Here is a 17,740-nt window from a genome sequence, read left to right as displayed (position 1 = left end):
AAATGACATCACTCATTTCCTCTGACAGCCCCCTATAGAAGAGTTAGGACGTCACAGCACCAAAGCAAGCTTTGGCTTCAGGACAAGGTTCACATTCTCTGATGCTGCTCACATGAATTTCCAGAGGATCTTATCATATTATTTCAGGGCAGTTACAGGAGAGATTAACTGGACAACTTGCACAGTAGACAACACAAGACATAAACAGGGAAAAGTCTATAGAGTTGACCATGACAGGCCCTATAGGTTTAAGAGGTTTTTTTAAAAAAATATACTCCTATAGGATTAAAGAAACCCAACTTTTCCTATAGATGATCTAGCAGAGGCCTTTTCTCCTTGAATCCCATCATGCTGCTCCCTGAAACGTAACCCTCAGGCCCAAGCCAGTCTATTTCTCTATAGTACTGTGCTTTAACCTCACATATCTAAGACTGGTTGTTACTTTGCAAAGAATGTTCTGGGTATGTACTCATATACCAGAAACAAAAATGAGAAGCAAAACAAATTCTCCCATGTTACTTTTCTAGACAGGCAACATAGCAGATTAAGAACAAATTAGAGACTATTTATACTCAGGTTACCAGATAATTCTTGCCCCTGCTAACAAGTCCGTAAGACCAACCACATGACGCTAGCTTCGTGGAAGACCCCTTGACCACCGTCTCACCTCATTTTGAGAAACAGCCTCATTTTTGAGAATAATCAGGTTCCCAGCACTCTGCCCACTTTGGCCTGTGAGGTGCCTGCTGTCTGTCACTGCCGCTTGGGCCCCCCCAGGCCCTGGTCCTGTCTGGGCGCCTGTGTTGTAAAACATGAACGTGTCACTCCCTGAGCCTGCTGTCAGACAGGCCTTGTAGCAGTAAGTCTTGGTGAGGGAGCCATTCCCTCGAACCTCAATGAAGTGAGGCTGCACTTTGAGGCCATGGGGTAGCCTGGCATCAATGTTGTTGTTGGCCTGCTTGTAGAGTTCCGCAGGGCACCGCTCTCTCACGCCGCAGAATCCTCCACAGCAAGCAGTGCCGTACGCAGTGTAGCGGTAGCACTTGATGATACTCAAAACAATGATTGTCAAAAGAAATACAAAAGACACTGTGCTTAATGCAATTATCAGATAAAGTGTAATTTCAGAGTATGTCCGAGGGCTCTTCACGTGTCTTTGCGTGTCGGGGAAGATTTTAGAAACCCTGTCCACCACGGCCACTGTAATGGCGACAGAGGATGACAGCCTTGGCTCCCCATTGTCTCGGACCACCACGGTCAGGTTGAAGGTGGTGCCACTCTCATCTCCCATCTTCCTGGTAGTCCTGATTTCTCCTGTGTGCAGCTCCACCTTAAAGAGGTCCAGGTCAGAAGTCTGGACTAGATGGTAAAAGAGCCATGCATTCTGCCCAGAGTCTGAGTCCATGGCTATAACTTTCGTGACCAGGTAGCCAGCAGGGGCAGTTCGAGGCACCATCTCAATGGCTGCAGACAAATTGGTTGAGGTAGGGTACAGGATGTGAGGGGCGTGGTCATTCACGTCCACCACATACACATTGGCGGTCACAGTGCTGCTCAGCGATGGGACCCCCTTGTCCTGGGCCTCCACCGTCACAAAGAACTCCCGAAACTTCTCATAGTCAAAGGAGTTCACGGCGTACAAGCTGCCACTGGCACTGTTAATGGAGACATAGGAGGTGACTGGCAGCCCTTGAATCTCCCTCTCCAGGAGAGAGTAGGTCACCTCCGCATTCTCTTTTTCATCAGGGTCTGTGGCCTGTACCGTGCACATCAGGACACCTGGCAAGTTGTTCTCCTGGATGTAGATGGCATAGGAGTCCTCCAGGAAGCTCGGCGGATTGTCGTTGACATCAGAGATCTCCACCTGCAAGGTCCGCTGGGACGTGAGCGGTGGTATTCCCCCGTCAGTGGCGGTCACCGTGATGTTGTAGGCGGCCACCCGCTCCCGGTCCAGGGGGCCGCTCACCACCAGCGTGTAGGGGTTGCCAAAGCCGCTCAGTCGGAAAGGCAGAGTGGCCTCCATGCCCAAGCTCACCTTCTGATTCAAGCCGGAGTCTTGGTCGTTGACACTGAGAAGGGCCACCAGGGTGTTGGGCGTAGCATTCTCGGACACCGGGCTGTACAGATCCCTGAGCACCACCTCCGGGGCATTGTCATTCACGTCCACGATGTCCACCAGCACCTTGCAGTGACCCTCCATGGGCACTGGACCCCGGTCGGTTGCCTGCACATAGATTTGGTAGGAGGAGGCCTCCTCGTAATCCAGCGCCCCGATTACTCGCACTTCCCCGGTGCTGGCGTCGATACTGAAGAGCTGCCTCTCCCGGTCTGACGTGTAGCTGCTCAGGGAGTAGCTGAGCTCGCCATTGGAGCCCTCGTCCGGGTCTGAGGCGTTCAGCTTCACCACCAGTGTGCCTGGGGGCGCGTCCTCCCGCAGCTGGACGCGGTAAGTGGTCTGGTCGAAGGCGGGAGAGTTGTCATTCGTGTCCAGGACACGCACAGAGATCTGGGCTGTGCCGGAGCGAGCCGGGCTGCCCCCGTCCACGGCTGTGAGAACCAGGTGGTGCAAGGCTGCCTGCTCGCGGTCTAGGCCCTTCCGCAGCACCAGCTCCAGCACCTTGCTGTTCTCCTGCAGGGGCTTAAGGTCCAGCTCGAAGTGCTCGCTGGGGCTGAGCTCGTAGGTCTGCACCGAGTTGGCGCCCACGTCGGGGTCCTGCGCGCTCTCTATGTGAAAGCGCGCTCCAGGAGCCACCGATTCGCTTACCTGAAGCTGGTAGTCGGGCCGCGGGAAACGCGGCGAGTTGTCGTTGATGTCCAGTACCTCCACCTCCACGGCGCTCACCGCCACGGGGTTGTGCGCCAGCACTTCCAAGCTGAGCAGGCAGCGAGGCCGCTGCTCGCACAGCGCCTCCCGATCTATGCGCTCGTTGACGAAGAGCGCTCCACTCGCCAGGTCCAGCTCCAGGTAGCGCGGGCTGGGTGCCCCCAAATGGTTGATGCGCAGGCAGCCGGGCCCCAGACGCCGCAGCTCCAGCCCCAGCGCGCTAGCCACGTTGCCCACGAGCGCGCCGGGAGCCTGCTCCTCCGGCACCGAGTATCGTAGCTGGGAGGCCGCTGGGCCCGGCAGTGGGAGCAGCAGCAGCATCAGGAAAGGCAGCAGCAGCAGCCAGGGCATGGGCCCCCGGGATCGTGGACGCTCTGTGGCCCCACGTCTGGTGCCCGCCTGCTCCATAGCCACCGGCCGCGCCGGAGGCAGCGGGGCAGGGCCGGAGGCAGCAGCGTCCCCAGCCGTGCTCCGCGCCCGGGCCCCGCCTCCGCCTCCGCTCGTGCCACCCTGCGCCGCTCCCCCACGGCTCACGCGCTAGCAAACGCCGGGGGCCGCTCCCCTCGTCGGGCCTCCCAAGGGCTCCTGGTCCCGCCGCCTGCGTTGACTCCCCCACATCTCCGCGCCTCTGCTCGCGTCGGAGCCGCTCAGCCCCGCTCGGCTTCCTGCGGCTGCAGCCGTAGCTGCTCCAGAGGGAGGGAAAAGGAAGCAGGAGGGGAGGAGGAGGGGGCGGGGGGAGCGCTGAGCAAGTCCTGCGTGGATTCCGCACCCAGGTGGCAGACGGCGACCCCGAACTGCTCAGCCGCTCCAGCCGCTCCAGGCCCCTCCCCAGCCGGGACCCGCCGGCTCCCAGCAGCCGACCGCAGAAACTCGGCCACTCCCTTCCTCCCTGCCCCCAACGCACTGCTCATCCAGTCTCCACGGTCTCGCGCCTGCCTAACGGGTCTTGTAAGGAGATTAGTGTGGGGGAAAGCAGTAAAGTCCCTAGAACTCCAGCTCTCAGCTTCCCAGGAAAACAATTTTCAAGCGCAATCCAGAAAAATAAACGGAGGGGCCCCAGTTAAGTACCGGCACCTGGGCGACAGCTCCAACATTCAAAGGAAACAATCGCAAGCAAGGGCTCTGCAGGTGCGGAGGACCTGCCCTGGAACACTCTGAAGTACTCCAGAAAGTGTTAAACTCCTAGGCAAAGGGGGAGGAGTGGGGATGTGGGGGGTGGCAAGCGCAAGCCTGGGATCCAACATCCAGCCTTTCCGTGTGTGCCCTGGCAAATCACCAGCGTTTCGGTGTTTACAATGCTCTTTTTAAAATTGGCTCCATGAAGCTGCCGGCACAGGGATCTTACTTGACCCGTTTTGATCACAATAGGGGAAAGCCTGATAAAAATTCTAAGAGAGTCTATCCTTTTCCTAATCTTACTTCAAATCTTTTTCTTTCAAGAGTGATTTAATTTTTTTCTTTAATGAATGACAATGTTTTTAAGAGCCTGCAAAACCATGAAATCAAGAGTTAGTCTTGATCCCCCAAGCCAGGCTGGAACTCCAACTCCATTAATGCATTGCAGTTTAAAAAAAAAATCTGTTATTAAGCAAAACGTGGGAGGCTGGGCTTTATTTTTACAATTGCCAGTTATTTCAGTGGCTGCAGCTCATCTTCTATAAATACAGGGCTCCTACAGACTTCTGCCTCTCTGTGCCCCCAAGACTTCCCTTGTGTTGCTGCAGAGGCAACACACAGCAGTCTCTTCAGCAGAGAATGCAGAGGGAAGTCTTTCCATGCTGTGTCATTCTTCCCAGGCCTTCTCTCTCGTCTTCCACAGAGGTTTTCATCTATTGCTCCACGTGCCAAAAGCACCCACCAAAATGTCCTTTCTCTTCCTCATCTCCCAGCATCCTTTAGCCTTCTCACATCTCCCTCTGTGGGTCATTTTCTAGCTCTGGACTGGAAAAAAGCCAGAGTAAGACCTGACACTTGACATGCCTCCCTCCTCGAGGAACAGCTGAGGGAGCCAAGGTCTTAATCCTAACACCTAGATTTCAAAGGCCTGACCTAGCGTACCCCTGCCTTCTACCCGCTAAGTGCACTCACTACCAAGTCTGCCCGCCCTAACCAATCTAACCCAGAGAAAACTCCCAGCTTCTTCCTATCACCGCTGCTGCTCATTTGTCCTCTTTGTTCCCTCAAGGATGCAGAGTGGGAAGCAATTTCCATCAGAATCTATTCCTGCCTCCTTTCTCTGGACTCTGGCTTTTCCCAGTCTGTACCCTCCCTGAACATCCCCACTGCAACTCTGTCTCTGTTTGCCGTGGTAATTTGATCTCACAGAGCCTTAATCTCCCAAGTGCACAAATTGTAGGCCTGGCCTATGTCCTCACCCATTACTTATTTCTGAAAACAAATGGCTTATAAGTGGAATCAAGTTATAAGTTGTCAGGAAAAGTGACCTTCCTTTCCCACATTGCCTCCCAGCCCTCCCAGTCGCTGCCACCTCTGCCCACGGCTCAGAAACCTGGCCACTGGGTATTGACCATGCGTGGCCCTGTGCCCCTGAAAAAAATCACAGGCACTTACAGAAGAGATTAGAGTGACAGAGGCTCAGTGATGTTTGTAATGGAAGTCCCCGAGTGTCACGTCTTGGGAAAAAAGCAGGACCTGTCTTTCAGCAATCTTGTCATCTTCCAGCAAGGACACCTGCCAGGTTGTCCATTTTGATGTTTTAAGATCGGAAGCTCCAACTAGTGTTTACTCTCTCAAGTAATTAGATTAGGAAGGGAAACACAGGGCCAACACAGTCACCCTCCTTTTCAAAGAGAGCGTATTAAAGAGATAGTGTACTCTGCATTTGGCACTAGGATGACTTAGCTCCCCACACTACTCTACTGAGGCTCCTGCCAACCTTGCCAGTTGTTGGAATGTGATTGTTCCAACTGTTGGTAAGTGCCTGTTCTGCAAATATTAATGCTTATGCCTCACCCACACCACTATGCATTCCTTCCCTTGGACCTTCAAGAATGAGCAATTAGAAAGCAGAACAGAACAGTTACTAAGAACACAGAACCTGGAGTCAGGCAAACCTCTGCCAGTGTGTGGCTGTGCTTAGCTTCAGTCTGCTTGGCTTAATTGGGGAAAACAATATTGAGTGATATCTATTGCGATTACATGAGATAATATATGTCAAGCGATTTGTACAGTGACTGTCGCTGTTAAATGCAGCAGTTTATTATTACCAGGTAACACCTTAGTTGACAGTCTCTATATAGCATGGCCCCTCAGTATCAAACACAGACATGCATCTATAATGATGCCAGATAAGAAACCTGTGATGATGGGGAAGATGAAAGTGCACCAAAGTTAAGCTTTCTCATTTAGCTCTAGAATTTAGCCTATATTTTGAAAACAAGACAAAAACAAAAAACCAACCCCTTTTTATATCACCAAGAGAAACAGACTTCTGTCATAAGATTTCCTTTAAAGGATGTGTGTCTTCACAAGAGATTCACATTTTTAGGACATACAGAAATACTTTTGCAACCGAGTACAGGGTAGTTCCTTTATATACTGTAATCTCCACCACTCAGTATAGAGCTTGGCACAGAGATGCTCAATTAATGTTTTTTTGAACAGAACTAAATTTTGTAAATTCATTTGTGCAATTCTGAGCAGAAATAGTTTCTTCCCACCCACCCCCTTCTAAGCCTTATATACTTGTACATTTTCAGGGCCCAGATCAAAACCCACCTAATCCATGAAACAGAGTCTATTTTAAACACTTTCACAGTCTGCAGCACATCTCTGAATGCTGTCATTTTTTTAAGATTTATTTTATTTATTTGAAAGAGTTACAGAGAGAGGTAGAGACACAGAGACAGATCTTTCATCTGTTGGTTCACTCTCCAAATGGCCACAAGGCCAGAGTTGAGCCAATGGGAAGCCAGGAGCCAAGAGCTTCCTCTGGGTCTCCCACTTGTGTGCAGGGGCCCAAGGACCTGTGTCTTCTTCCATGCCTTCCCAGGCCATAGTAAAGAGCTGCATCAGAAGTGGAGCAGGCAGGACTAGAACTGGTGCCCATATGGCATGCCAGCACTGCAGGCTGGGGCTTTAACCTGCTGTGCCACAGCGCCAGCCCTGAGATATATGTCATTCTTTTATTCATCTAAATACTTTAATGTTATCTCTTTCATTATGAGAACCTAACAGGAGCCATGTCATATATTTCTGTGTCTCCTTCACAGTGTAGGAAATCTTAGAGACTCTCAATAAGTAACTGTTAGTTGCTTCATTTTCTCCAACTCCTATTTTTAGCAAATGCATGAACAGCTGCTACAACTCAGGCATTCCCTCATTGCTGTACACAGAGCATGTCTTATGGGCAAAGGAATCAAGAACCTGCAATGGTTTCCCTACAGATTTTTTCATTTAAAATTGTCCAATGAAAATTTGAAATGAAACATTTCAAACTTGGAGAACTGAATGCCACTAATAAAGTTGCTGGACCCTAAGAAAGACTGTGCCCAAAAGTAGTATGTTATCACTCTATTTCATATTGAAATTATAAATTATAAAGATACTCCTTGCTCAAAACAAAGGGACCTGATGCAAGAAGAAAAGACAGGATACAGTACTTTTACTCCTATGCTAGACAAGGATTTCGAAATAGTATTCCTCAATTGTGTTTCTTAATTATATTTGTGAAATGCATCCATGATGAGATCACTGGGCAAAAGAACAAAACCAATCACAACACAACAGAATTAAGCCTACAGGAAAAATGCTGGCACTCATAAACTTTCCTAATTCACATAAATTTTCCTTTCTTCATTATTAACATCATTACAAATCATTTTCCTTTGGGAAAACAAACAGTCCTCTGGCCTTAGGGCCAAAGAACATGCTTATTAGTTTGATCAAGTTTTGGGATGACTACTATAAAAGTATCTGCCAATACACAGAAGTACCTTGTGTCTTTAGATTGCTCCACAGAACCTATGTTTTTTAGTTTTTAAAAAGTAGACAAACAAGCATCCTTAGGGCAGATGTTTGGCCCCGTGGTTTATGCTGCTTGAAACACCCACACCATGTGTGCTTGAGTCCCAGCTCTGCGCCAGATTCCAGCCTCCTGCTAATGTGCACTCTGATAGGCACCAAGCGATGCTCAAGTAGGAGGGTCCATTTCACCCCCATGTGAGTACTGTTTTTGAGTTCCTGGCCCAGCCTCGGATCTGGGAGTATTTGAAGAGTAAACCAGCAAATGGGAGTTCTCTCTGTGACTCAAATAAATAAATTTAACATTTAAAAATTTAAAAAATGGCACATCCCTCATGTTTAATTGTGGCCCAAAGTAGTTTTTAAAGCTCCATTTTGTTAAAAAGGAACAGGATTCTGATCTTCATGCATCTCCAGAAGGAAAATACTTTCCAACGCATTCACAGGTACAATGCCCATTCGTAGGGAAGATAAAAGATTTTTGTAAAAATGACAGCTGACTTTTTTCACATCTCCCTTCCTGCAGACAGAATATATCAGCTAAATATTTACCACTAACAATTGGTTCTCAGGGAGGGATCCTCTAAATCTAATTTTAAGAAACAAATATACTATTGATACTCAGCTGAGGTGTCTCAAAATTGCTTAGCAGCAATTCAAGCCATCTCTGGAAAAGTGACAACAAAGGCTAACGATTTGAGACAGACTGTGTAATGGTAATAGAAAAAAATCAAGCTGGTTATTTTAGGGTTTTACTTTTTCTATTGTATACCCAATCAAGATGTTCTAACAAGAATCATAGAATATTACAGGTTGTTATTTATTTAGAAAATATCTTATAATTCTATATTTTTCACTAGACAGTAGAGTTAGGTAATTTTTTTTTTTTGACAGGTAGAGTGGATAGTGAGGGAGAGAGACAGAGAGAAAGGTCTTCCTTTGCCGTTGGTTCACTCTCCAATGGCCGCCGCAGCTGGCGCGCTGCGCACCGCGCTGATCCGAAGGCAGGAGCCAGGTGCTTCACCTGGTCTCCCATGGGGTGCAGGGCCCAAGGACTTGGGCCATCCTCCACTGCACTCCCTGGCCACAGCAGAGAGCTGGCCTGGAAGAGGGGCAACCGGGACAGAATCCGGCGCCCCGACCGGGACTAGAACCCAGTGTGCCGGCGCCGCAAGGCGGAGGATTAGCCTAGTGAGCCGCGGCGCCGGCTGGTAATTTCATAACTGTTTGAATAACAGTGCCCAAGAGTGTTTATTTTTTTTAAGATTTTATTTATTTATTTATTTGATAGGTAGAGTTACACACAGAGGGAGAGACAGAGAGAAAGGTCTTCCTTCTGTTGGTTCACTCAAGGGTGTTTATTAATGGAATACTTCAACCTAGAAGGAAATTCTAGTTGGAAATTGTAGGCATGCACACTCAGTTTTACCCCATTCAACATTTTATCAATGACTCAAGACAAAGAGGGAGCAAGTATTCAGGTCAATCCAGCAGCCAGCTAAGCTATTCTGGAACAAGAATTGCAACTTCCTAAATTAAACCATGTTTTTAATTCACTAAAATTAGTACCAATATTCCATTTGAGAGTCAATACATGCCCAAATTCTTTAAGTTGGTATTTAAGCTAACTTTTGGCTTTGAGTATTGCCATTAAAACCATTCCAAGTTTTCATTCATCACTCAAGGCCTCTTATTTTAATAGAAAACCTTGTTTGGCCATTTCTCCTCTGTAATTTTTGGGATTTTAGCCACAGAATAAAATGAGAATCTGGCACTAAAAAACATCCTTGTTCCCAAGTGGATTCCAGCCAAAGCATTCATTTAGATACTGTTAAGGCACCTTGAATTTGAACTGTTTTCCAAGATGTGATCTGAGTTCATATCCTGAAGGCCCAGTTTCTGCTTTCTATGCCCATTGTGTTTGCTGCTTGGAAACAGACAAACATGTACCTCTAAGAAAGGTAAACTCTTAAAATCATCCATTTATATATTCAGAGTATCAAGTAATTGCTGCCTTTTTTGGGATTCCCTTAGTATCCTGATACCTTAGCACTCTACAGTTCATGTATTCCTTGTGATAGGTTCTCTTTTTTATTTTTTGAAAGATTTTATTTATTTATTTGAGAGGTAGAGTTACAGATAATGAGACGGAGAGACAGAGAGAAAGGTCTTCCATCCACTGGTTCACTCCCCAGATGGCCGCAACAGCCAGAGCTGCGCCGATCCGAAGCCAGGAGCCAGGAGCTTCTTCCTGGTTTCCCATGTGGGTGCAGGAGCCAAAGGACTTGGGCCATCTTCTACTGCTTTCCCAGGCCACAGCAGAGAGCTGGATTGGAAGAGGAGCAGCCAGGACTAGAATCGGCACCCATATGGGATGCCAGCGCTGCAGGCGGAGTAGCGCCAAGGAGCCAGCTTTAATAGATTCTCTTATAATTCCTTCAGAGGTTAAGTGTACAGCACACAAAAAGGTGCATAAAATATAAATCCCCCTAATAAGATAAAAATGTTAATATGTTTTACAAGTTTTAAATGTCTCTTTTCGGGTTAATGCCCTGGCCTGAGGCACCGGCATCCCATTTGAGCACCGGTTTGAGACCCAGATGCTCCACTTCCAATCCAGCTCTCTGCTATGGCCTGGGAAAGCAGTAGAAAATGGCCCAAGTCCTGGGGCCCCTGCAGCCGTGTGGGAGACCCCCAAAGAAGTTCCTGGCTCCTGGCTTTGCATCAGCGCAGCTCTGGCTGTTGCGGCCATCTGGGGAGTGAACCAGCAGATGGAAGACCTTTCTCTCTCTCTCTCTCTCTCTCTCTCTCTCTCTCTCTCTGCCTCTCCTCTCTCTGTGTATGCCTGATTTTCAAATAAATAAAAAAAGAAAAAGATACCTTAGGAAATTGTGATGAGGTAATTAATAGCATTTAAACCCTTCCCTAATCAGAGTTCATCTTTTTTTTTTTTTAAGATTTATTTACTTATATGAAAGTCAGAGTTACACACAGAGAGAAGAAGTAGAGAGAGAGGTCTTCCATCCACTGGTTCACCCTTCAATTGACTGCAATGGCCAGAGCTGTACCGATCTGAAGCCAGGAGCCAGGAGCCAGGAGCCAGGAGCTTCTTCCTGGTCTCCCATGCAGGTGCAGGGCCCAAGGACTCAGGCCATTCCCCACTGCCTTCCCAGGCCACAGCAGAGAGCTGGATCAGAAGTGGAGCAGCCTGGACTAGAACCAGTGCCCATATGAGATGCCGGCACTGCAGGCAGCGGCGTCACCTGCTATACCACAGTGCTGGTCCCTGAGTTCATTTTCTTAAAGCTATTTGTAAATGACTTCTAGATTGTTCAGTTTTGCCTCAGTGTTTTCTTTCTGTTCTTTTTTCTATCACAAGCAAAGGAAACATGCTATACTTGGCTGACAGGATTGAGAAGAAAAATCTGGTAGTTTCTATTCATATGGTATCTCTGAGCTAGTGGTCTCAAAGACCGCAAAATCCTTCAAACTGCACCTACAACAATATGCTTTGATTAATGCCAGCTTCAGCTTTTCAGCACAGAACACAAAGAAAATACACACAAAACTCCCAAATCAATTAACACTTTATTTTAAGGTGACTTTTCTCTAGCTAATTCTATTGGCCAATTCCCTAATAAATCTAGTGAACCAAAGAAAATACAATGGTAACTTTAAGATATGAAAGTTGAAATAGAATCGTTCAACAATTTACTATACAGAGCTGCTTTCAAGCAACACTGAATAAAAATCTCGCTTTCCCTCTTTACAATTCAGTGTTACATCTACTCTAACAGTTGTCACATTAGGATATTCAATATCCTTTATAATTAAAATTTCATCACAGTCTCCTGTGATTGGTTTTTACAGTACTCTCCAGCAGAACTAGCATTGCTTTTATCCAGTTATCATAAGTTCATTTAAAAATCTCAGCTGTATATGAAAAATTTATTGTTTCATAAGTCATTGTACATTTAGGATACATTGGACAGCCATGCCTCATAGGATAGGGAAATTTAGTCCTCCTTAAACTAGCAGGAATTAAGAAATAAAGGGGATTTTCAAGTTAAAACAAAAAGTCATTCTTTCCAAGGATCAATTATGATATTTGATAACCTATTAAGTAACAACAGCCCTGATAAAGTCAGGCTGTAGATTTCCTGTGATTAATATTTAAAAAAATGTTCCTTGTGCTACATTCAATTAATTCAGAATGTTAAAATCAGTAAAAGTGAAAGTCCTTTAAAATCTTTTTCTCCTATAGACTAAACCATGAACAGATAACTGTACATTCCTCCAGACTTTACCTATGCATATATGAATACACACACCTAGGAACTTTACCAAAATAGAACCATACCCTACCCAATATTGTGTAACTTTACTTTTTTCACTTTTACTTAAAAAAATGATGGACATCCTTTCATGTCAGTACATATAGTACTGCTTCCTTCTCACTAAAGACTACATAATATTCACTATGTGGATAGTTCATAATTTATTTTTACTCTGTGATTGAATATTTAGGTACATTTCCAAAAGTATATGTATGCACATGTCTGTGTATTTATCCTTAGGTAAAAGGATGCACATCCAAATTTCAGTTAAATATGCCAAAGTGCTCCCTCAAATTTATCTGTTTATTTATACTTATCTCCTCAATTGATAAATAGGAGCTGACATCATGATGTCAGCATCCCACAGGAGTGCCAGTTCAAGTCCCAGTTGCTTCACTTCTGATCCAGCTCACTATTCAAACACCTGGGAGGATGTCCCAAATGCTTGAGCTCCTGCCCCCCATCATGGGAGACCCAGATGGAGTTCCTGGCTCCTGGCTTTAGCCTGGCCCAGCCCTGGCCATTGCAGCCATTTGAGGAGTGAACCAGCTGATAGAAGAACTCCCTCTTCCCCTCTCCCTCCTCCCTCCTTCTCTTCAAATAAATAAAATATATCTTTAAAAAGTACTAAATAAGCCAATTAATCTACTTTTCCTTTGTCTCCAAAATTATTATTTCAGAGTAAAGAAATAGTGCTGTAAAGAAATATTTTCATAGCACTCCCTCTTTTCCTTAATAAAAAGGTCTCATATTTTAATTTATGCCACATGGCTCTCATAAATACCTAAGTGTTCACTGAGAAATTTTGCCCACTTCCTGTATTTATTTTTACTTAAATTTACTAATTCATTATAATGTTTTTTAGATTTATTTATTTATTTGAAAGGCAGAGTTACAGAGAGGCAAAGACAGAGAGAGAGAGAGAGAGATCTTCCATCCTTGTTCACTTCCCAAATGGCCACAACAGCTGGAGCTGAGGCAATCCAAAGCCAGGAGCCTGGAGCTTCTTCCAGGTCTCCCACATAGGTGCAGGGGCCCAAACACTTTGGCCATCTTCTATTTTCCAAGGCCTTGGTAGAGAGCTAGATTGGAAGTAGAGCAGCCGGGACTTGAACTGGTGCCCATATGGGATGCCAGCACTGTGGGTGACAGCTTTACCCGCTACACCACAGTGCCTGCCCCCATTATAATGGTTTTTAAAAATCACCTTCCATATGTTGAGCAGGGGTAAAGCTTATGTGATAAGAATGTACATTCAGGGTCTGGTGCAGCGGATTGAACCACTGCCTACAACACTCACGTCCTACATGGGCACCAGTTCATGTCCTGGGTGCTATACTTCTGATCCATCTCTGTGCTAATGTGCCTGGGACAGCAGGGGAAGATAGCCCAAGTTCTTGGGTCTGTGTCCACATGGGAGACCTGAATGAAACTTCTGACTCCTGGCTTCAGACTGGCACAGCCCTGGCCATGCAACCATTTGGGGAGTGAACCAGCAGATGGAAGCGCTCTCTCCCTCTCCCTCCCTCCCTCTCTCTCTCTCTCCCTGTCTCCCTGTCTCCCTTTCCCTCTCTCTGTAATTGCCTTTCAAATAAATAAATAAATCATTTTTTTACAAAAAAAAGAATGTACATTTATCGATATCTACCTCTTCAGATATTTATTCAACCCTTAAGTCAGAGATAAACAAATTACTCAACTAAATTCTTGGATAAATGTGATATTTAAGCAAAACTTACAACATAGAGTCTAAAGCTGGGTCCAGCATATCTAAGTAGTTCATAACAGACCCTTCCAGAGATAGATGTAGCTTCTGGACAAAAGGAGGGTAGAATGGTTAATGAGTATAAGATTACCACTAGAAAGAAGGAATAAGTTCTGATATGCTACAGCACAGCAGTGTTCCATAAGCATTTAAATTCTAGTGTCCTACAGCACAGCCAGAGAGAGGATTTTGTATGTTCTCACCACAAAGAAATGATAGATGTTTGTATTGACAGGTGCACTAATTATCCTATTTGATCGTTACACAATATATGAAGGGTTCTTTAAAAAGTTCGTGAAAAATGTGTATTTTGAAAAAGCTATGCATGTATTTCAAAATTTCTTGCACCAAAACAAACTTATCTTCAATTCCATTTCCTAGAACTTTCTGAAGTACCCTCATATACATGTATTGAAATTTGACAGTGTATCCCACAAATATGTATAACCGTGTCAATTAAATACAAAACTTTCAAACACATAAAGCAACTGTCTGAGGATTCTTGAGAGTACATTAGTTCCCCCCATCCTGTTTTTTTTCCCATGGTTTCAGCTACCTTTAATCAACCATGGTCCAAAACTACAGTACAGTACAGAGAGAATCTGGGCACACATTCACATAACTTTCATTATAGTATATTATTATAATTGCTCCATTTTGTTCTTTTTATCTATTTATTTATTTGATAGGTAGAGTTAGACAGTGAGAGAGAGAGAGACAAAGGTCTTTCTTCCGTTGGTTCACCCCCCAAATGGCCACCACGGCCGGAGCTACACCAATCTGAATCCAGGAGCCAGGTACTTCTTCCTGGTATCCGACGCGGGTGCAGGCACCCAAGCACTTAGGCCATCCTCCACTGCCTTCCCGGACCACAGCAGAGAGCTGGACTGGAAGAGGAACAACCAGAACTAGAACCCAGTGCCCATATGGGATGCTGGCACCACAGGAGGAGGATTAACCAAGTGAGCCCCAGCGCCGGCCCCATTTTGTTCTTATTGTTTCTGATATCTTACTGTGTCTGATTTTAAATTAAACTTTATCATATGTAAATAATTTCTATAATAGACATATTTAAAGAGATAGAAAGCAGATTCATGGTTGCCTGGGATTGGAGGCAAGAGTGTATGGAATGGGGAATGATACTAATGGGTACAGGGTTTCTCTTTGGGATAATTTAAAATGTACTAAAATTAGATAGTGGTGGTAGTTACACAACTCTCCATTTACTAGAAACCACTGAACATACTTTATATAGGTGAAATTTTGATATTTGAACTAGAACTTCCAAAAGTTATTATTTTCAAAAACCATGCAAAAATAGCATATGTATACACAGGGGTTCATGCTACCTAAGGTTCCAGCATCTGTGGAATGTCTTGGAATGCATCCCATGGATAGGAAAGCCCAACTATAAACAGAAGCTGGCAGATTTGGGGGGAAAGAGCACCAAAACCTGGAGGGAGGGATCAGCATGGCGTGAGATTCCTGGTTTTACTGTTTTGGTGTAAGGGCAGATCAAGCTGCGGCACAGCACAGGTAACTAAAATCTGATGGAGAGCCCTAAGTTTCTCTGACCTGAGGAACATGGAGAAGGACCCAGGAGCCACCACAACTGTTGGAGAGGGGCTGGCAATCCTTGAGTGCAGGGAACCAGAGAAAGGGAGCCCTAAATTCTGAATTTAAATTCTCCCTATCTCTCTGCTGAGCCCTGAATCACATATAAAGAGCTAAGCCTGATGCTAAAATAGCTAAATTGAAATTTGAAATATTTCTCAGTACAAGAAAGAAAAAGTGCATTTTTGATCTAAACAGCAAGAATTCACAATATCCACAATATGATCCCAAGTCATTTAACATATAAGAAACCAGAAACATGTTATGAATTTTTAGAAGCCAAATGAGATGACATGGATGTTGGAATTAGCAGAAAAAAGCTTTCAAGTAACTGCCATAATATATTCAACATGGTAAAGGAAAACACATTGGTAATAAACAAAAAGAAAGGGAATCTTACCAGAGAAGTAGAAAACACAGAGTCAATGCGTATGCAATGAAATCATCAACTGTCTGGATAAGAACCAGCCTTCAGAAAAGCAAGAATTTGAACATCAGCAGAAAGTCTGCAACCCATCACCACCGAGCTGTACCAGAGTGCAGGAGGCATGCCAGGAAGAATGCCTGGGGGCTTCCCTGGTCGGGGAGCTCCTCCATCTGGTGGTGCTTCTTCAGCACCCACAGTGAAGAGACTGATCAAGCCAAGCCCAGTGTAGACACAGCACTGTTCCACACAGTAAAAGATGGAAGGACCCACATTTGTAGCAAGTTCTGTGGCAGTTTCAAAGTTCAGCTGCTATATAGTAAATTACTGGACATTCCCAATACTTGAATATGGAACATGTGCACAAGGAAACAAGATAACATTGCACTTTATAAGCACTGTATCTAAGTGGACAACACACCGTCTTAAATAAACCTGTATTTAAAATTGGGGGAAAAAAAGAGTCAATGGAAATCTGAGTACTAAGAAAGTATAATATCTAAAACAAAAGTATTAGCTGGTCTTAAAAGAATGGAGGGGCCAGCACTGTGGAACAGAGGACTAAGCTGCAGCCTGCAGCACCAATTCAAGCCTGGGCTGCTCCACTTCTGATTCAGCTCCTTGCTAATGTGCCTGGGAAAGCAGGAAGGAAGCCCAAGTCTTTGGGCCCCTGCTACCCATATGGGAGATCTAGAAGAAGTTCCTGGCTCCTAGGATCAGCCTGGCCCAGCCCTGGCTGTTGCAGACATTTGGAGAGTGAACCAGCACATAGAAGATCTTGCTCATGCTCTGTCTCTCTTTCTCTGTAACTCTGCCTTTCAAATAAATAAATCAATCTTAACAATAAAAGGAATGGAGATAAGAGATGCCAAAGTCCATGAATCGAGAACAGATCAATAGAAATGATCCAATCTGAAGAGAGAAAGAATTGAAATAAAATAGAGTCTCAGAGACTTACAGAACAATATAGAATACAGAAGGAATATATATTCTTAAAAATGGAACTTTAACCATACTATAGTAAAACTGGAAAATATATAAAGGTTTCATATGTATTTAATTGAAGTCCAGAAGAGGAGAGAGAAATTAAAACTAAAAATTTTGAGGAAAAAAGGACAAAATTTTTTTCCAGATTTAGTAAAGTTTATAAATCTATAAATTCAATAAACCCAGTAAATCCTAAAGAGGATAACTATGAAAGAAACCATAGGCCAGCACTGTGGCTCAATAGGCTAATCCTCCACCTGTGGTGCCAGCACACTGGGTTCTAGTCCCGGTTAGGGCGCCAGATTCTGTCCCGGCTGCTCCTCTTCCAGTCCGGCTCTCTGCTATGGCCCGGGAGTGCAGTGGAGGATGGCCCAAGTGCTTGGGCCCTGCACTCACATGGGAGACCAGGAGAAGCACCTGGCTCCTGGCTTTGGATCAGCGCGATGCGCCAGCCATGGCAGCCATTGGAGGGTGAACCAACAGTAAAGGAAGACCTTTCTCTCTGTCTCTCTCTCTCTCACTGTCCACTCTGCCTGTCAAAAAAATAAAAAATAAAAAAAGAAAGAAATAAACCATAAATCAGTGTATCATAGTCAAATTTATAAGCAAAGATAAGTTGGAAACCTTGAAATCAGTGCTTCTCCATTCCCATTCCGAAAAGACTAACAAAAACAATAGTATAACAGACAGGGAACAATAACTCAACTTACTGTAGACTTCTCATCAGAAACTATGGACATTAGGAGGCCACGGAAGAACTTTTTTGTTGTTGTTGTTGTTGTTGTTGTTGTTTTTGACAGGCAGAG

At 45.1% G+C, this 17,740-nt stretch overlaps 1 protein-coding gene across 5 annotated transcripts in view; it reads right to left on the bottom strand.

Moving 5' to 3' along the window:
- PCDHAC2 (protocadherin alpha subfamily C, 2) overlaps positions 1–17,740 on the bottom strand; it is a 200,802-nt gene that overhangs the window by 41,233 nt on the left and 141,829 nt on the right. Inside the window, exon 1 of one of the 5 annotated variants that reach the window (XM_017341106.3) lies at positions 668–10,515. The exons of 3 other annotated variants lie outside the window; for them this stretch is intronic. In XM_017341106.3, coding sequence (XP_017196595.1) covers positions 668–3,232 — 2,565 coding nt within the window. In that variant the 5' untranslated portion in view covers positions 3,233–10,515. Of the gene's footprint in view, positions 1–667; positions 10,516–17,740 lie in introns of those variants that run through there. One more of the 5 variants, XM_017341104.3, reaches the window with a different exon arrangement.

This window comes from Oryctolagus cuniculus, chromosome 6, assembly GCF_964237555.1.
Source record: "Oryctolagus cuniculus chromosome 6, mOryCun1.1, whole genome shotgun sequence".
NCBI lineage: Eukaryota > Metazoa > Chordata > Mammalia > Lagomorpha > Leporidae > Oryctolagus > Oryctolagus cuniculus.
This window is presented reverse-complemented; position numbering and strand designations above follow the sequence as displayed.